The sequence below is a fragment of the Lepisosteus oculatus genome, chromosome 15 (genome assembly GCF_040954835.1).
Source record: "Lepisosteus oculatus isolate fLepOcu1 chromosome 15, fLepOcu1.hap2, whole genome shotgun sequence".
In the NCBI taxonomy this organism is placed as follows: domain Eukaryota; kingdom Metazoa; phylum Chordata; class Actinopteri; order Semionotiformes; family Lepisosteidae; genus Lepisosteus; species Lepisosteus oculatus.
In genome coordinates this window covers 25,684,322-25,704,958 of record NC_090710.1, presented here as the reverse complement: position 1 = coordinate 25,704,958, position 20,637 = coordinate 25,684,322, and the positions used below count along the sequence as shown (strand labels likewise).

The window sequence follows — 20,637 nt, the reverse complement described above, 5'->3', positions numbered from 1 at the left end:
AATAAAAAACACTGCAGTCAGTAGGGCAAGTTACTACAAAGAAAATTTGCACCAAAGACAATAGCTTGCGCAAGCAGTACAACTTGCGAGGCCAATTAACAGCAAAACCCATTTTATTAAGCCATACTGCTTACAATGTTCTATTCCTGATACTCAAACCGCAAAAAACAATTTCACGGTAATAGTTTTTAAGGGCTTGTTCTTAATTGTTGCCTAAAGTTAAAGAAAAATTTTCCCAAGCTTTCCTGAAGTGTTTTTTTTACCTAGCCTTGCAAGTAACAGTGATGCAAAGTGCCAAACAGGACTTGCACGGGTGACCTGGAATGAACTGGAAGTGAACGATATTTGTAAGGAACCGCAAATTTGCTCTTACCTAGCTGGAAAAAAAAAAAACTGCCTTGCTTTCCGTCATGAGCTGGCAGCTTCATTCTACACTGTTTGTTATTCTTGTTTGTTCTCAATTGAAATCGTTAATATTTTGGTCTGTTTTGTGCCATCCCAATTTTTAGTCATCAGCTGTTGAAGAGACTGGCTCACCACTACAGACTGAGCACCTTCACAAGATAGTAATGATCATCAATATTTCCTTACACTTAGAGAGCGCTTGTCTGCACTCCACTCAAAGCGCTTTACAGGTAATGGGGATCCCCTCCACCACCACCAGTGTGCAGCCCCACCTGGATGATGCGACGGCAACCATAGTGCGCCAGAACGCTCACCACACACCACCTATCAGTGGGGAGGAGAACAGAGTGATGAAGCCAGCTCACAGATGGGGATTATTAGGAGGCCATGATTGGTAAAGGCCAGGACCTCAGTTTTACGTCTCAGCCAAATTATGGTACCTTTTTACAGTATAGTGTCCCCCATCACTATACTAGGACATCAGGACCCACAAGACGGCAGGGTGAGCGCCCCCTACTGGTCAAGATGAGTGAACATGCACGCCCACCGTTGAGATCCCTTTCGCCTCAAAGGCTGTGAGCTACACAGCGCCACACAAGAGCAAGAGCACCCATGGTACTGCCAGGTCCCAGGTAACTAGGCCATCACTAGGACACTGCTGCAGGGCAGGTCCAGGGCCCCAGCTGACTCCAGCCCAGTAAACCCAGCGACTGCCACTCACATGCCTCTGTCTGGGCAATCAGGCACTCTGTCAGTGAATGTTCTTACAAACAAAAGAATTACCAGGATACCAGTGACAGAACAGCATGAGTGCTGCCCCCTGTAGACATCTAGTTCCACTACAGTAAGTCATTCTGACTCAGGCTGGATGTAATTTATGAAACTATCGCAATACACGTTTACCAGAGAAACTGCATGTTTTCAAACTACTGACGGCGCATCAGGCAAAGATCCCTCACTCACGGCCAACTCCTTACAGGACAGAGAACTGCACATGCAGGCGCAAAACTGTAAAGCCTGCCGGTAGGGTACTGGCGATTTCAAGATCCTAGACACTGCCAGGAGTAGCAAAGTTTCTGTCAAGCTAACCCTGGACACAGTCCCACCAGTAGAGGAGATATGAAGGAAAATGTCGGCTTGGCTCTGTGCTGAGAGTTTTCCAAAGCTCAGGTACAGCACATCATAACAACCAATAAAAACAAACCAAAATGGTCTTTCAGAAAGACTCATATTCAGATTTTTAAAATATTAAAGGCTTTAGAGTCATCAAATCCTAACACACTTGTGTCTTGTGTGTTTGATGCCTGTGCTGGTCAGAAGCTATACTGTCTTCAAAGAAGTCAGGATAAGTGCAAACAAACCTATTGAGATATTAATGTGAATCGTTTCCTCACAAACATATGCTCCACAAGACTACGATATATGGGCAATTATGGGAAAACCTGAGATGAGATATTCCAAAATGCCCTATAATGCTCACTCAGCTTGTCACTGAACAGTAACCTCTTATGCCAGGACTAAGAATTTTAATCTGTCTATCTGTCCTCCTGATGTCCCATTCACTCTGCTATGTCCATTTTGGAATGACTCTTGGAACAAGCCAGCTCTCTATTTTTTTTCAAAAAAGACATGAAGATGGACATTCCTGGTGCTCATTACCTTGGTTATGAATTAAAACCCACTTCTCGGGGGAAAGATAAGTTATCAGAGCTCTCGCTTCTAGTCTCTTTGCTCTACCTTAAATTCCGGTCCGTTTCTGAAATGTCCTCAGTGTTAGGAACTGCTAGTTGAATTAATGAGGTCTAAAGAATTACCATCTCAGCTCCCGCTTGACGAAAGTACAAAAGAGAGCTTGTCTGCTTTCTCCACAGCTGGCTTTGTGAGACAGACTGCAAAGGGCACAATTGTCAGAACACAGCCGCCTAAAACTTTTCCCGACCATATGTCAGGTCCCTTAACGGACATTGTAGACACCCCTTAATCGGTGAAACAAACCAATTTTTCACATACCAAAAAACAGAGAATTGCTTGTTAAAACTAAGAAAAATGGCATGGACAACCGTGGGACTGCAGCGGAACTAATCTGATTGCTTAAAAGTTGTGAAAAAAAAAAAGAGAACAGCCCTTCATCTCATCCATAATTAGAAAGATGCTCATTGCTGCTGAAGGTTGTGGCAACCCAAGGCCTGTTGTTGAAGCACGGCAGGTCCAAGGCAGGTCGACGTGCTGAATGGGACCCCAGTCTGCCACACGGCACACACCAAGAGACAATTCACAGACAGCAGAGAAAACCCCTGGGAACCGGAGAAGAACATGCAAACTCCATGCAGAAGGCATCGCTATCAAGAATCGAACCCAGGATCTCAAAGCTGCATGGCAACAGCTTTAACAGCCTGGCCACTGTTTCAAAAACCCCACACAATCACGTGCGGGGCTTCAGGTATGATGCAGCCTCACCTGCGTTTCATGTCAATACATTGATGTCCTGCATACAAAAAATTCACAACTACATAGGCTTTCAGAAAACAGCAATCTAGGAGCCATTATGTGAGTACCGGTTAACTCTTTTTTAAGGTGGAAGATTGTTCCGAAAAGTGCTACATTGAAAAGCCACACAATGTAATCAAATGACAGAGCATTAAACAGAGCATAAAACTATAATTACTGTAAACATTTTAAATTATCTAGAAACACATGCTTTAAGGCAACAACCTAAATCTTCTTTACTGGATGGACTGACACAGCAAATAGAAAGGGCACTTCGTTTTCCCAGCGAAGAGGAACATTCTGAAAATTAAGTACATGATTTGCAGTGTAATCTCTTCAACCATCTCTCCCATGTATATAAAAAGATTTGATATCCACTCGTCTTTTTGCAATAATCAATTAAAAAGGTGTAATACGGAGGTACATATCTGAATTTAATTATTTTTACAGTGCTGCAAACATCTGAATTGCTAAGTGTGCACTTGGTAATATTTTGGCATGACATTTACCCTTATTTTTGACTTAAGTGGCACTTAATGCTTACACACAAACAAAGCAGATGAGGAAAACACAATATTCCAGCAGAGCTACCTGCAGTACCTATTACTAAACTGCCTTCGGTATTCTACTGTCTCCAAAGGAAATTACCTTTTTGTAAGGAAAAGCAGTACTATTCTGTGAAGTATGCAGCCTTCAATCCTCTCATCAGCTTTGGAAGGCAAAATATTCAAGCTCAGACATGTTTTTTTACCCTATTCTGAATTTGCATTCATGCCAGGATTATATTTCATCTGTTTTCTGAAGGTCAGAACGGGTTTGTCAGGAAGTTTCTAAATAGCAACTTAACTAAAAAAAGGGGTGATTTTTTAACAGTTGATTAGGCCAAATAATTAGTTCAAAGAGACAAAGAGGTGCTGGAGTAAAATAAAAAAAACAATGGAAACTGTTTTCCTCCGGGCCTGGAAAACCCATCTACACAGTAGAGGGTAAGTCATGACAGCAGGTACTTAATTAATTAAGTACAAAATAATTAAAAATAATACCTGATACATCATATACCTATCACTCAGAGAAGCAGCTGAAATGCTACTAATGTCTGTACTAACAAACAGTTAAAAATAAGCAGAAATAAATACATATGAAAAAGTAATAGGTTTATTCCATGCTGAAAACACAATATTTCGGCTGTGGAGCCTTCTTTGGGTGAGACAGAAGGCTCCACAGCCAAAACCCTGTTTTCTTTCGTCTCTTTTCAGCACGGAATAAACCTATTACTTGTTCCTTTGTAGCCTACGTATGCTGACGCAGCTGCCCACCTGAACTAATAAATACATATGTTTATCTTCTCAAAATGTTTTGCAGATCGGTCTTTAAAGGCGATTAGAACTGGTGAGATGCATCTTTTTTGCAGAAGAATCTAATGCAGTACCAGCAGTACATATAGTACAGTACAACACGTGCCATGTGCGACTGACATACAGCATTGTCAGTCACAGTCGGCTAACAGGAATGGGGTCAAAACCTTGGGAAACACCTTGGGGCAGCCAATCACACCTAATCTGCGTGTCCCTGGGAGTTCGGAGGAAACCACAATGGCTGGAGAAAGCCCACACAGTCCCAGAGGGGACATGTGAACTCCACACAGATGGCTGGAATCAAGAGCCCAGGAGCTGGAAGCTGCAGTGCTCACTGGCGATCCAGGCCATTCAGGTAGAACGCAGACTGGAAAGCAATTCACGTCAAGAACACTGGAGCTTCAGAGGCTCACAAGTGGGCTCTGACATGTGCCAACTCCTTTTCTGAATTGCTTCGGTATGATAAACTCAGTGATAAAGCTAGGCTTCCATGCATTCAAAGCACATATGGCACATCACATTGAGAGCTAGACATCCTGACATGCAGAAGCCAGTGAATCTTGACAACTTAATAACAGGGCAAAGCTTTAACATCAAACATACAAAACGAAAAAAAAGCGAGACGGTCACAGGGAACAAAAATACATTTTCAGCGTAAAGCATCCGATAGCTGCTCCTAACAACAATGCATCGAACAGAAATGTATCATCACATTTTTTGATAATGCTTTACAAACTACCTCAAGATCAACAGAGGTCTGCAGCAGATTAATCGATGGATCTTCGAAGGAGCAGTTGTCTCTATTCTTTCCAACAATTTACAATCAGTCTCAGTCTCAAGTCCTTCCATCCACGGGACAATACCCTCGTCCTGTACGTGTTTTGCTATTGTGTAGATGTCCCAGCGCAAGTGTGAACAATAAAACAGACCTTTACACATATGTCGTTGACACACACAAAAAAGCAGTATGCCAACTTAGGGCGTGTGAAAAAAAAAATTAAGAGGAACTCACCTCCACTCGAAAAGAACCACAGCCTTTGAGAAACTCCCTGATGTTGCTCAGACACTCGCTATCGTTCCTCGCTTCCTGGTAAATCTGTGCAGGGAGATGAGGGGTAGTTGTGAGGCTAATCCCGATGCGTGTCTCTATTCGCCAGGCGTAACTCTCGAGTTTGTATCTTTATCGCAACCCACTTATATGTTCACTGTTTTCTTTATACTGCTATTCATTTCAGGTAGCATCTCTCCTTGGAAAATATCATTTTTCTTTTACCGGGAAGTGGACATAGGAGAAAGGAAATGACGTCTGCTGATATGATTCCACAACAACACACCAGCAGGGAAAGCAGAAGGGACTTCACCGCATGAAGCAGGCGAGGACAAAAAGACTCTGGCTGTTGTGAATGGGGAATGCGCAACTTCAGCCGTCTCTCGCTGGCATGTAAAATCTATTTAGGCCATTCGTACGCCTCTATTATAGAGATCACCCTTTTAAAAAAAAAATCAAATGCGAATCAAATCAATATATTTCCCTTGCGCGCACTATTTTTAACTTGAATTTCCCAGTCCTGGCCTTCGCAATAGAATTACAAGAAAACGTTTTTCGTTCTTACGCAATATTTGTATACATGTAGATCAAGTTTCGAGCTTGCCTTTGTCTGAAATCCATCCATCTACTTTGTTGTTGTTGGTTTTTCTAAATTCCATTAAATGCTTCCTTAATCTGAAACATTATACATATAAAAGTAATAGAATTGTGAGAAATGAACGGAGTTTTGGGGAAAAAATACTTGCAGTGTCCCCCCAAAACACAAGGACAGCATAGTCAAGGCTATTGCTTTTGCTTTACAGTCAAGCAATTTGTATTTAAGAACAGGAAATTAATATGAGAGATGCATACAATGTAATACACTATACATTTTATTTTTAGATCATGTCATACGCACACGTGGTCATATTAGTGCGAAAAACATACTTTTTGTTGAACCCGGTGATTTCAAAGGACCAAAGGTATTGGGACACTTTCACTTTAAGTACATTTCAGAGTGTAAAAGTCAGTACATATTATCACCATTTCCCCTTGAGGCAATGACCACATTAGGCCTGCAACCCACTGAGATCACCCAGGTATCTGCGTGATCATCTGAGGGGCTTCATTAAGCCTTTGCTTCAGTAACTCAGGTTTCTTGATTTTTCCTGAGGTGTTGGGACTTTTTTTGTTCTGAACTTTTTCGTCATCATGCAAAATGCTGGTCAGCTGGAAACATGGCTTGACCATATTGGTTTGGTCAGTCTAGGACTTTTCTTTTTCTCCCAATGATAAAAGTTGTTGCATGGGCTGTATGTTTTAGGTTGTGGTCACGCTGCATGGTAAAGTGCTGCCCAACAACTACGTAAGTATCCTCTTCTGCATCCATCGCGGAGGAGCCAGGGCCTATCCCAGCAAGCAGTGGGCACAGGGCATGACCTTCCTCTACATATTCAGCGGAAATATTTCAGAATTCATTCTGCCGCTGCCATCAGTGCCTTCAAAGACCAATGAGCCAGATGTGAAGCCAGAATGTTTCACCATGTTTCCAAATTTGCTCAGAAGTACAAAACTCAGGCAGAAGATTTGGGGAACATAACTTCCAGAAAAAATCAGACCGAACCAAAACTTCACCTAAGTTTAAGTGTGGCGAAAAAATAGAAACTGCAGATGCTCCGGAAGTCATCATCTCATCTGTGAAGCCACATCAATCCCACAATCACAAATACAAATAGCCTGATTCTAAACCAAAAATAATAGTTATCACCTTGCTGTCACAATTGGGGGGCATCTGCTGTTACAGATGGATGCTGGACTGCATTGAGTTTCTCTGCTTTATATTGTTGTCGTCTTTGTGGATCTCCTACTTCTAATACACAAGGATTCTTCAATAATAAAAGTTAATATCTGGATACATGGATGATGATGTACTTTTGTGATATTAAAATTGATTTGATTTATATGTTTAAAGGATTTTAATTGTTCAAAAAAGACAGGCATTATTTACCGTAGGCTAGTTTTAACCTGAGGTATGCCCTCAAAATGACCAAAGCAAGAAGCCTGTACTAATGGCATTAATTATTGTAAATTTTCATTCCGCATTTGTGTGCTGTACACTAGGATCTTACGTCCTCTTGTTTTTAGCAGCAAATGCAAATTTAAATCTCACCTTTTTTCATGATGTAGGCTTTAGCCTTTTTTTCAAACAATTTTGTTTCATTGTTCATTAGGTTTGTTTAATGCAATGTTCATGCAATAAAATTAGTCATTTCACCTGTCGTGATTGAAGATAAAATCACCAAACTGCATTCCAGAGATTATTCAGGTACATTTCTCGTTAAGACCCAGTACATGATATTGAGGAAATTAAAGAAAGACCAATACTGAAAGAACACGACGGGAGTTCCATTTAGCTCCAAGAAGGAACCTAATAATCTGTTGGAAACGATAGCCTACATCAAAGCAATTTGTTTGTAGACTGTAGTACAGGCTACTGTAAAAACGTAACAGTAAGCTCAATTGTTCAGCACTATAAACAAGTCTGACACATGCGGTCTGACCTTCTGGTAGACAGCCGTACCCTCAAAAATGGAACTGTTCCTTTAACATTTCCGAGGGTCGTCACATACTGTGTGCGCTTTTCCAGTCAATGGCGGCCTGCTCATGTGGGATCGTATCCCCTCCACACGTAAAAAAAAATCAATAGTCGATTTTGATTTGGCGCAATTCTGTCCTCTGTCAGCGCATCACCTCCAAGTAAATAAAGCAACATAAAAAGGGGATTCCATTCTTTTAAAATCGTGTTTAAAACACATTCCCTATGTTCTTGTCTAGTGCAATTTCATAAATAAAAAAAATGTTGAAAGGGTATATTTCCCAGTGTTAGAACCAGCATCGGTTCTTAAGAGGGTTACCTCACATTCAATGATTTATGGATATTGTAGATATAGTTTGTACCTATGATATATAATAGCACCTATTGTTAGCGTCTAATACGGTAATCCCTCTCGCGTTGCGTTATTGACATCTGTGCTATATCAGTTAGCCTGCAGTAGGAGCACAATAACTACCAGACACATGACCTAAAAAGAAACATTGACCGAGACGGGGCATTAAAGGGGGATATTTTGTATTCTCCGGACGCCATCGATAGGGTTTACGCGACAAAAACACAGCGCACTGTAGCTGGGAGCGGGTAAGAATGGTAAATGTCCTTACTTTATCGATAGAACCAGGGCGCAATCGGTCCAGCAGTCTGCACAGGACCACACCATCTTTCAGAGACGATTGCAAAAATCCTTCTGGATCCGAGATGGTCTTTTTCGGCGATTCCAGGACCCCCAGAGTAATAAGCCATGTAACGGTTTGCTCTGCTGAATTCATGGCAGCATTCACGATGCAAATCCAATTGGGAGGAGGTGGGGGTGGGGGGGGGGGGGGGAGACGGGGGGCAAATTAGTTATGTGGGTAGATGTATCAATATATATTCCAATTAAAACATTTCCTCTCTACATTGGTGTGAGGTCCGGGGCAGAGACTACGGCTGATCCCTCCTTCTCCATGTAGATGCAGATGATGACGATTTGCTTTTGAAAATCCAGCAGGTCGGTTTTTGCTTTCCTCTGGGGTTGTTTTGGCCAGCTGTCAAATGCCTTTCTCTATTATACACACAACCTGCATTGCCTCCCACAAGTGATCTTCCGGCAGATGACATCATGGACACGGAAAAGCGACATGGCCACTTACAATGGTAATCAGAGAGGTATATTTGCATGGCACAGGAATACTTTTGCATGGTTTTACATGTGTGGCCTTTGAAATAGGATGGCAGCATCTGGATATGCAAAACCTCTAGCATTTTGCTTTTGTGAAAGGAAAGGCACTGTTTTGTGTGGGGGTAAACCTGAACTGGGAATAGTTCTCACCCCTGTGTTGCCTGTAGTGTATTTTATTGATTTAGTATTTGTGTTATAATTTGACAATCTCGAACCTCGAAAAACACATCACTGATATTTACAAAAAATGATAGTGGGCGTTCAAAATATTTTTCTAATTAAAGGGTAATTCAAATTATTTACGCATCTCCCAAAAAAGCTTCAGATATAGCACCTTAATGCTTTTGGATACGAAAGTCCGCCGCCTTGTGGAGACTCCTAGTATGCTTTTTCGCTTAAAACGACCTGTTTTGTCCTATTTTGTTCCACGGTTTGACTTCAATGCTTTCCTAACAGAACTTGTGAATGAGCCAGACTACATGCTTTATAAACTGTCGGTTAAATACATACATTTCTCATAATCGATTTAATACATTAAAGTGAGATTTATGTGAAAATGTTTTCCTATACTCACTCAGGAGGCGGGTATGTACAAATGAATCGTCAATAAATGTTTTATTCACACAATGGCAGTTTAAGCTGTTTTATGTATTGTGAATATTTTTGTGCATTCTATGTTGTTGTTTCGCTTTTGCAGAATGCTAGATAATATTTTTTAAATAAAAGTTTGAATAAGTAACAATGAAAATGCAGTTACATTTATGTAAGGACCAACACTGGAACATACCAGCACCTTATTAGCTAGATGTGATTTTTCTTTTCGAAATTCGTTGATTTCGATTTAATTATACTGCAAAAGCAATGCTTACAAAGCGATAAAGAACTCTTATACAACAAATGGTAATCATCGTTTATTTGTTACGATCAATAAATTGACAAACACAAACTATAAGCAAAGGATACTTTAAGATATTAGACACTTGAAAATATGAATTATTTAATATTATACTAATATTCTTAATCTATAAAATGTTAGAGTTTTCGACAAAACTATACGCCGTGTAATTATTTCTGTTTCCACACGAGGGAGACCTTGCAGCGAAAATCGTTTTACAAAATTATTTTCCGTTAAGGGATTGTTTTTTTATTCTAGATCTATTTGGCTTTAATTTGGGAATTCATAGTGTTGTGTAACAACATGTATCATATCTGTTTTATATATAAGAATGATTAAAATATCATTTGTGTCTTTCTAAAATATTTTAACATCTACTATTCCTTCCTATTGCTACTACAAATATTACTACTACCGCTGAGAATAACAAACACAACAACGTTTCTGGTGATGATGACAAATTTCATGTTGGGATCTTAAATTAAAAACATGGAACAACGGGGTTAAACTTGTAATTTTCAAATGGGTCTTTTTGGATAAGCCTACCGCTAACAAAATTCCTTTCTTCATAACATAATGATTAGTTCACCTTGCAGTTTTTCTTATCCTTACGGACAGAGACATGCGATCTGTTGGTGAAATAATCACAAGACAGAAAAAAGACACATCACCATGAAGCCCAGAAGACAATTACATGTCAGGACATGACACTTGTGCTTTAGAAAAGAGGCTGAGAGGTTTAAGAACTGTAGAGACTATAAGACTACATCCTAAAGAAAGGTAGTGAAATTCAGCTTTTCTTTAATCTAAAATAAAAGCACAGCCAATTAAATCTGGTGCTTCTATCACACACCACCCTACAGGCATAAACGACTAGTTATTGTCATTACAATAAAATAGGGTAAATAGGCCCTAGTGTGGTTTTTCGTGTTTGTGTCACTGTGTGCCCTGTAACGGATATGTGTCCTGTCCAGGGCATATCCTGTGTTGTACCTGTTGGTTGCCAAGGTAGGCTCTGACACCCGAATTAAATGAAGAGAAGAATATGGATCAAATCCAAAACTTTATTTAAAACGATATTCTTGGAAGGAAGTAGATTAATGGAAGGTTACAGTGACTTAATAATATTTACCTCAACTGTATAAACTTTATGTGTATTTGCATTTCAGCACCTTGTATGATGAAGTCTGTGACATTTTAGCACAGCTGCTGCCAGCTTCCTGGCAATCAGGAAAATACTTGTGTATCACCTTCTTATCTGATGATAATTCAATTCAATTCAAAATACTTTATTCATCCCCGGGAGGGCAATTTAAGAAAACAACTTAATAGTAATCACATTTATTCTAAAGGATCTCCAAGCATGTTACATGTTGCAAGGAACTCATTTCATCCTGCAGTGACACTGACAAGGCTATGAATTTAACATTAAAATGATGAATTCTAAAAGCATACATTTAAAAAAACAAAAATCACCTGAGTTTGTTTCATATGATTTTCATCTCTCCCACCACTTACCTCCCATTTCAGACTTGTTTTTGTCTCCTTCCTTGTCTTATTGTTATAATCATATTATTGGCAATAAATACACAAACTAAACTTTTTTAATTAAAATCATTAGTCATAACACAGTCGGCTATGATTGAAGAAATGTTTGTGACAACCATAAGTCAGTAATCAGCTTCTTGTACTGCTTTTAAAATGATGTATTTTTTTTTATTTGGCTTGTTTTTCTTTCTCAGCTTTCATCCGAAATTCTTTCTAAACTGTGCTTATTTACTTCAGTCATTTTTCATTGTGGATTCATTATTTTTATTCTGCGTCCCATGGGGAACTCTTCCAGCAATCAGCACACCTGAAATATTTATGTGGTTTTGAAGTTATCGGCACTATATGCTTAAACCCTTCACTGTACATATGCTAACACAAACAGTAACACAGCAATATTACTGAGCAATACACTGCAAGAACAAAACATTGCCTGATTTCCTTTAAGGGAAATTTGTCAAGGAAAAACATGTGTTGATGATAAATGGATAACACAATGCTAACACCCATCTGCAACCTGGCATGAGTGCTTTGTTTTAAAGCCAAATTTACACAAACATCTTCTCTCTGGGTTCTGTTTCATTGTGCTGGAACAACAGTCATGTTTCAAATACATGCGGGCTGAGTCCAGGGTGCTTCATAGTAAAATTGAATGTACTGCATTACATATGTGTGGAAAAACTCACACTTGCCATACTTTGTATGTGATAAAATGTGTTTTACCATCGGAAAAATGTGAAGACAAGTTGTTTTTCACCATTCTCCTGCCTGCCAATCAGACATCAGCAGCTTTTCTAAACCAGCATCCCAGACTTAATCATAGAAGGTTCTGAAATTGTTAGCTGTAACTTTGGTTTTGAACGTGAAACTTCAAAATAAATTTGATTATTCCAAATGTGTTCTTACATCGCATTGTTTGGGAATGTGTGTAATTTACTGTCCAATGCAGGATGTGTGAAACTGATTTATGTAGTGTTAAACACTGTTTATTAAAACAATTTCTGTTTTTCCTCTATTTTCATCTGAGTGTCACTAGGTAATGGGGTACAGCCTTGGTGTTTTATTATATTCTGTATACATTAGAAATTAAGAAACTTTTTTTGTTTGCTTTCTGAAGAATTGGATGGTGGCGACTTTGAACACAAAGACCAAACAATTCTTCGTGTCAACATCAGGGGTAGCTGTGGAGTCCATCGGTCAAATTTAAAACTGGGAGTTTTAAAACTGAAATAAAAAAATCAGTTTTCTGCAATCTTTTCATTTTCTTTTTTTTTTACTGTACTCTAAAAATAAGCTTGAACACTATTTTTGAAAATGTGTTTGTTTTGTAATGATTCACAATTAGCTGAATTGATTACCTTAACATTAAGCAAAGCTTTAACGTTACAAAGGAGGGACTGACATAATTTAGAAACACACCAAAGTTTGTGAATATATTCTTTCTGGATATATCTTCAACACTGCCGGTAATGAGAGAAGCAAAACAAAGCACGTTTTCTGGAGAGACTTCTTTCAATCATATTTTAAATAAGCCCTTATATCATTCTTTCTGTCCTACAAATACTTTGCAATGGCTTAGCTTTTCCTGGGATAACCCATGCACTATGGAAAAACAGTTTAATTAATTGCATTTTTGCATAGTTAAAACGTTAGAAATCATACAAACTGAAGGAGGCAACGTGGCCCGTCAAGATAATTTGGCTGCTTTAACTAGCAGTCAAGGTATGAGCTAAGAAAACGTTTAATACTTAAAATATTTGCGATAGTACCAAAATTTTTCATATTATTTTTTAGAATATTTTCATTTTTAACAGATAAATTCTGTTATAGAGAAGAGTGGGATTTGGGGGGGGGATGTGTACATTTGTGATGAGCTAAGAACTGCTGTCGGTAATTGTTTTATACAGGAAAAGTTAAGTTGCTAAATTTATGTTTGTTCTAAAAATGCTTAATGATATTAAGATCATTAGCATTTTTTCCGTCCTGTTAATCTTGCAGGAAGTAATGCGTTCATACCACAATTTCTCAGTGGACAAGCTGGATGTCCAAATTTAGTTTCTAAAAATAGTATATTTGATTTAATTTCGCACGTAACTGAATAATAGATTATAAGGAGTGGGGATAGCCAGATTTGTTTCTGTCAAATCTGTCTGATGCCTAGCTTGTGAATAAACACTTAAGAAAGACAAATAGTTTGCAATATTTCACGCTGAAGAAGTCCTGGAAGAATGTTGTGTATTATTTTGTGCGGCAACTCTGACTAACCCATCTTCCAGGTGAGAACATAGCATGAATTTATGCAGTCGGTGTTTTTTAAAACTCCCACCCAACTATTTCCAGCGCCGCAAGGCACGCGAAAGCAAGGGCGAGTTTTCAATTAAATGTCCGTTTCCGTAAAATGCTTCGCTGAATGGGGGAATAAATATATATTCGTCCCCTTGCAGTCTGTCAGTTGTTCGCTCCTTGTCCTTCAGTCTGTTGAATGGCTGCAGTTTCGGCGGCTCCGCCTCCCCAGCCCGGTCTGTGATCCTGCGTCGTCGTCGTCCCCTCCACGACCTCAGGTTGAAAAGCCGGGCATTTTATCATGAATCAATTATAACAACACTAAAAAGAAAACTGGCCGTTTGAATATGTGATAGAACTGGTTTGTTTAACTTCGTCCTGGAAGGTGGTCAATAGGATCATAAGGAAGTAAGAGAATCTTTCAACTGTTTTATTTAATCCGCTTTTGAAGATAAACTTTCAAATTAAAATTCCTGGATGCATGGAGTGTGTTATGTATGTAACAACGTATCACCGTTCAACAAACGCCACCAACCCGTCGTTTTGGTTTGAGCGCAGACATAATCCATGTCGGGATTTCGTGTGCTTTGGATATCTCAGTAAGGCCGGGGATGCGAGTCGACCGCCGTCTTGCTTACCATGGGAGTCCATGCCGGGTTTTGCATGGCGTTTCTTGAAGTTTCACTTCTGAGTGTGTGCGAGGTTGGGTTTCTTTGTGTGGTTGTGTCTCTGCCCGCGGCGCGGCGTGCGTCTCTCTTAAAGCGCTTACAGAAGCGTATGTTTTTTTTAAGATTTTTTTTTTGTACATTTTGTTAAGTCTCCCCCCCTCCTCCTCCGTCTCAGTGACGAACTCTGTTATCGTGGAACGATGTCCGTGGGGTTCGAGTCGGGGTTCTCGAGTGAAGAGGTGCTGAATATTCGCTTCCCACTCCACAGGGCTTGCCGAGATGGGGATATCGGCGCCCTGTGCTCGCTGCTGCAGCGCACCGCAAACCGGGCGGACCTGGTCGCCGAAGACTCCTTCTACGGCTGGACTCCCATACACTGGGCTGCTCATTTCGGAAAGGTAAAACGTTTTCCCTGCTGAGCGCTGCGTCACAGAAGCGAACGCGAAGTGGAATTCATCACCGGGGCGAATGTCCCCAAAATTGAAAAAAGAAAAAGCCGCCATTGTAAGGATCACCTACAAATTCCAGGAGCTTTCAGCGGTATCGCTCAGAAATATCTCCGATAACTTACTACTATCCCATCGTTTTCGCTACTCCAAACACACACAAAAAAAGACGCAGGAACACATTTAGAATTTGAATTTGGGATGAGGACAGGCGTTGTTCACGTCGTTGTGTACTTCATTTTTTTTAAGGTCAGGTTAAAAAGCCAGAGGTTTTTAAAAAACTGGTTTTAAGTTTGGAGACATTCCTCGGGAGATAAAAACATTGGGTGAAGAGCGGTGTTTATTTATTGTTTTTTCAGTCTCCATCTGAGTGTGGCGAACAAAAATGTTTTTCAAAATGGCTTTTCCTTTAATGTAACGAGCGTCCTGTCCAAAAAAAAAATGTATTACCGTGTTTTCCATAACATCAGGCGCTGCAACCTGAAAAGATTTCTTTGCTGGGGTGTTGTTACGACCAGTGTTGTTGTTGTTGTTTTTGTGTGTTCTGTGGTATATACGTCTCTCTGTGTTTTTAATTGTCGACACCCGGCAAGGTGTTACGAGAGACAGCGTCGCTTTGTAGTAGATACAAAATCCTGTAATTACAGTAGCGTCTCAGGCAGGCTCTCTGGCGTGGTCTGCTGTCTATTGGCTACACGCTGACCAATAAGTTGAAAGGCGCCAACATAAACCTGCGCCCAAGTGCCGGGAAAGAGACGAGGTTTAAGGTAAAAAGGCCGCGCCTGTTGATTTTTGAATTTCCGGGCAGGAACGGTGCCTGGGAAAAAAACTCATGCAGTCAGTGTGGAGAGAGTTATTTTTAAAGAGCCTCTCGGAGGAAAAATAACCGTCCCAGACTTTGGCTTCCTAATTATCTAAGAGGTTCTCAACACCCCCTGGTCCTGAGGGACCAGTGTCTGCTGTTGTTCATACCGGCTGGCTCATTAACTGCCCTGCCATTAGACACGCACAAGTGATCCGCTGGCTTGTCAAGACTTTATTTCTGAATATAAGCCTAGGCTTAAAAAAGGCTGTGAGGTATATTATGTCTTTTAAAATTTTTATCTTTATATTAAGAGATACTTTATATTTATAGTATCAAAATAGTATTACATAGCATATACCTGTATGCTGAATCATTTTAATATGACAATATTTTCAGTCATTGATTGAAGAGTCATGGGGGTCTGTATCTGCAGTTCTCGGCTTCAGAGCAAGGAGTACGAAGACGAGGTGTTTGCTGAGCTGTAGCGGTTGAGAGTCACATTGATCAAATGGATCTGTCTGGTATACCTGGGTTGATGAGCTAAATCGTTAAGAGTCCCCGTCAGTGAAAAAGCCAGGATAAAGCACAGGTGGACAGAATCGGAGAAGCAGTGGGCGAAAAGGCCGTGTTTCGATCAACCTTGCAGACCAGATTTGAGTATTTAAACCTTGTTGTTTCAGGCCAGCAAGAGATACACCTGTGTCCTAAATAAAACAATACAGTTTAGAACTAAATCTCTTCTCTTAAAAATCCAGATGCTCTAAAGTGAATTAAACCCTATCTAACTTTTCTTTAAAAAATGCATCCACTAAGAAGGAGAGAATGTTTTTAACCCAGGGATTCTTTGTAAAGGAAATCAGTTTCCCAGCCATCTTAGTACTAGGTTAGCAGTTTGGGTTTTTCTGGTTGGTCACGTTGGCCTCCGAAACACCTTGTTTGTAAATAAGGTACCGGGAGTTGTCGTGTTTTCTTTAGTTTTTGTTGTTGTCGTTGTTCGTATTCATCTATCCCAGTTTGAATGATTTATTACTCCTTTGCCAGAACTGTGCCAGGTTACAAAGATCAAGTGCCTTTACCTATATCAACCACTTGGGTATGTTCTTGGCATATCTATACAGTTTGGGTGTTGTGAGTATCTATTTTAATTTTTGATGATCCCGCTCAGTATTTTTGTTATTCTCAAGTTTCGTAACCATTATATTTGTAATAATTGAAAGAGCTTTTTATAAAGTACAGTTCAGTCAAATCGGTTTTCAAACCACATGATTACAGTAGACGTTAAAAGCTCTGAAATTATTTTTACAAATTTGGACTCGCATGCTCAGTAAATTCCATCCAAGGAAAAAAAAACACCCTTTACTTTTGCAAAATAAGTCAACACTCTCTTGAGAATACGGAACATGCATGAAAATACATGCAATTAAAGTTGTCCTTTAAAGGGAATTTCCTGTTTTGTTTCATGACTGAGAGTAGTAAAGGATTGAATGATCTCTAATCTAGATTATCTTTACAAAACAACTACAAGAGCCACTGCAGTAATACTGTGGAGTGATAAAGTCCAGGAGGATAATTGTGTGTCAACTATACAAGTTTACATAAAATGATTTGTAGTGTAAAAAGCTTTCCCTTACAAGCACTAACCAACATCACTTCTGTAAAAAACTGATTATTAAAATTAAAACTTAACATATTCTCAAATGGGACTTCAGGCAAGTACAGTACTTTCATTTAACAGCAAGCCCCTTATCAGAGTGGTATCTGTGGAAGCAATCTTTTATTTAGCAGATCAGAAAGGACTGAATTTGGAATATATCATTCAGACAATTAAACATCAGGGGAGACCCAAGACTTCTCTGTATAGTCCGTCAGAGTCCGTCAGTTCAGGCTCTCCAGTCTTGTTGAAGTCAATACCCTGGTTTCTTTCAAGACATGGCTGGGTGAGATCCTTGGTTCAGTTGGCTACTAACTGCTAAAGGGGCTGAATTCCTTCCTCTCATTTGTGTGTGTTCTTAGGTAATCTGAAGTGCTCAATGTATTGTTTCTGCAGAGACGGGTCAGAGATGGACGTACAGGTTGATTAACCTCCCGAGGCAGAAGCGTTTCAATTTCTGGAAACGGAAACACAGAGATGGTGCTGACACTGTACATATGGGCAGAAAACATTTTAGTTATTTTTTTTGGAACCTCAACTGTCAGAGCTACCAGAAGATTTTTCTTCTGAGTCAGAAGTAATATATAATGCAAATGCAGTGGTGTTTTTTTTGTGGAGTGTACAGTAGCCTCTTGTTTCACATAAGCTGGGACAGTTTCCAAGAAAGATGAGAGCCTGTTTGTCTAAATGCCATCTTGTGTTTTTTTTTCTGTCTGGCAGCTGTGTTCACGCGATACTGCCATGTCCGTTCGTGAAGGAGTAGATATTGGCAGTGTGCACCACTGTGGTCGGTGTTGGAAATAACTCACCGTGTGTGATAGATGAGGGAGTATGTAGTGCGTTTTTTAAACCAGAATGGGGGCAATGCACTAAGCTCTGCAATTAAGTACAATCATTTATATGGTGGTAACATGAACAGGGTGACGTATAACTCCTTTGCCAATGATATTCAGTTCCCTTATGCTTCTTCTTTAAGGTCTAAAGTCTTTTGTAAATAAATTTGGTGTCAGTCAGCTGGCATTAAAGTGCAGGGCTGATAGTGCTGTGTTCAACTGTGGGCTTACTCTCATGTAAAATTGGTTTAAGCGTCATAGGCAGTGTGCTGCCTGAGGAAAATGTGATTCACCCTTAATGGGTCTGTTTTCAATTAAATTCTCCTTACCAAACATGACTTGTTACTTTCCTTTGTCAGAGTTGCTCAGTGTGTAATTTATTTTAAGCTTTTTGTGCACTTGTAGGCTTAATAGGTGGATCTGTTATCAAAACTTCTGCTTCAGAGAGAGTGAAAGATGTAGAGCAGGCTTTTCAACCAGTCAGGGGATCATCAAACCTGTTAAATTACTCCCAGATGTTAACACACCTACAACTAATTACCAGCCCTGAGTTTTAACATTTCTGAATATAGTATTTTAAGTTTTGTTTCTTCATGGAACTCACTGGTTTAATTAACAGTGAAACTGGGGAGCGTTAAAAGAGATTATTCCTGTCAGGGCCTGACAGGAATCAAAGAAATACAGTGATTTGAACAGAAGTCCGTAAAGCAGCAAGCAACAATGTGTTTTTGTTTTAAGTTTTCAAATGCCTTCAAGAAATCAAGCCCATCCTACACTGAAATGATGTGAAAAGCAGCTGAGCGTTACGCAGGACAAGCCCTGGTCATCGCTGTAAATGTGGGTAGTCTTGAAGTGTGCTCTCCTCGACAGTGTGGAACCACAGCTGGGGTATTTCACATGATGCTTCATTTGTTATGGGGGGGGAGCTATTTTGATAAATGCAGAATTATTAGAAATGAAGACAGTTGTAGCAATTACGCTTTCTGCAAACACAGGGATTGTTGAAATGTTTGTACTTTCCCCGTTACATAGTGAATATCTTCCTATACACTCAGGTCTGAACAGATGGTTTACAGATTTAGCAAGTGTTACTTATTAACCTCGCCCGTATTGATGTTTTAATGCATACAAGCCATATAAATCAAATTGCAGACTTGTTTGAAGACCATAGTGTATAGACTCATACCTCAGTCTTCTGCATGAGTGTTTTACTGTACTCTGATGTTCAGTTAATGTGCAGTGAAAATATTTAATTCATGGTAGTGCCATATACCACACAGCCAGTTTTACTGGTAGGTTCTATTGAGTTTCAAAGTGAAGAAAGCTCTAGGAACAGTTTATAAACCTCAGTTTTGGTAACGGACACCCCCTGTTCTGTTCTTGCCACTATTTATGATCGAGGCACAGCATATGGTGTAGAAAGTGCTAAGCCCTGGGACTTGTAAAGAAGGTGAAATGGATTTATATAAAAGAGCAGCTTCTTTTATTACTGCATTACATCTGGTCAGTGCGAAATGTAAGCTTTTATTTGATCCTTAAAGAAGCACTCAGAATCAATATGCTTACTAGAGAGTACACAGTACTGAAGGTTTTTTTCCTGTGCTTTTGAACCTTGCCACGTAAAAACCAGTACCTTGAAACCGTAATTGTCATGTTGCACTGAGGCATCAACTCTGTTGCATGAACCTTCAGCTTCAGGCTCTTGCTACAGACTGGTCTAAGTCTCTCTTTTCTCCTGCTTCCTCCATGCTTTTCTGTGCTTCGGAGCTGATCGTTTTAACCTGGTGAAAGTTTGATGTTATATGAAATGATGTGTTTAATGTGAGGAGCTCGCCTGCCTATCAGCAAGAGAACGTTTGCACATGAAGTGAAAGAGCTGCGTTGTGGGCATGGGGTGACACCCTAACTGGATTTGCTGTCACATTGAATCATCATGAGTAATGTCTTTCAGATAGCCTCCAGCTCCTGGCAGCAAGCTCTGCATTCTGTGGTAAGATTTATTGGAAAATAACAATGTCACGATACAGGAGGCCCTGGAAAAAAAAACAATACAATTCCAATTTGTGACATATTGATGCCTACCAGCTCTATGCTGAGCAGAGCACAAGCTGCTGTTGACTTTGCTTTTATCGTGTTTGTTCAGCCCTACGTTAGGGGTGGCCCTCTGGAGCCAGAACTGCTTCTGCGGGGAAACGTGTGGTCTGATCTGTCGCCCCACAGTGGCTCGAGGCAGATTTTTAAATGGTCTGTTCGGTATGGATCAGAATTAATTCACGGCAGCTTTTTTTTTAACATCGTAGAACGCCATGAAAAAATCGTCCACATTTCGGGGTGTGTGCAGGTATGCAGGCATCTTCCTTTAAAGCACCTGTAGCTGAAGTCAGATCGATCGTATGGATCATTCTAGGCTGACGTACGCCAATTACAGCTGAGCTGGACACGCTGGCCTTCCAGGACA

The 20,637-nt window shown here is 40.0% G+C and overlaps 2 protein-coding genes and 1 long non-coding RNA gene across 6 annotated transcripts in view; 1 reads left to right on the top strand and 2 right to left on the bottom strand.

Moving 5' to 3' along the window:
• Positions 1–8,928, bottom strand: part of arhgef7b (Rho guanine nucleotide exchange factor (GEF) 7b) — a 49,389-nt gene extending 40,461 nt beyond the window's left edge. The window contains exons 1-2 of one of the 2 annotated variants that reach the window (XM_015364147.2): positions 8,494–8,928; positions 5,260–5,343 (exon numbers count right to left, since the gene is read on the bottom strand). In XM_015364147.2, the coding sequence (XP_015219633.2) occupies positions 5,260–5,343; positions 8,494–8,658 (249 nt within the window). In that variant the 5' untranslated portion in view covers positions 8,659–8,928. The remainder of the gene's footprint in view (positions 1–5,259; positions 5,344–8,493) is intronic. The other variant, XM_006639164.3, reaches the window with a different exon arrangement.
• A 3,977-nt stretch (positions 8,929–12,905) lies between these two features.
• LOC107079511 (uncharacterized) lies at positions 12,906–14,503 on the bottom strand. The gene is made up of 2 exons (XR_001480438.2): positions 14,415–14,503; positions 12,906–14,049 (listed from the first exon to the last, which is right to left on the bottom strand). It is a non-coding gene; the product is annotated as an uncharacterized lncRNA (long non-coding RNA).
• The window catches only part of LOC102684029 (ankyrin repeat domain-containing protein 10), a 46,797-nt gene continuing 40,242 nt past the window's right edge, over positions 14,083–20,637 (top strand). Inside the window, exons 1-2 of one of the 3 annotated variants that reach the window (XM_015364152.2) lie at positions 14,083–14,184; positions 14,713–14,842. Coding sequence is in view for 2 of the 3 variants with exons in the window: in XM_069178980.1 (XP_069035081.1) it covers positions 14,645–14,842 (198 nt within the window). In the remaining variant the exon portion in view is untranslated. Of the gene's footprint in view, positions 14,185–14,496; positions 14,843–20,637 lie in introns of those variants that run through there. The other 2 variants (XM_069178980.1, XM_015364149.2) reach the window with 2 other exon arrangements.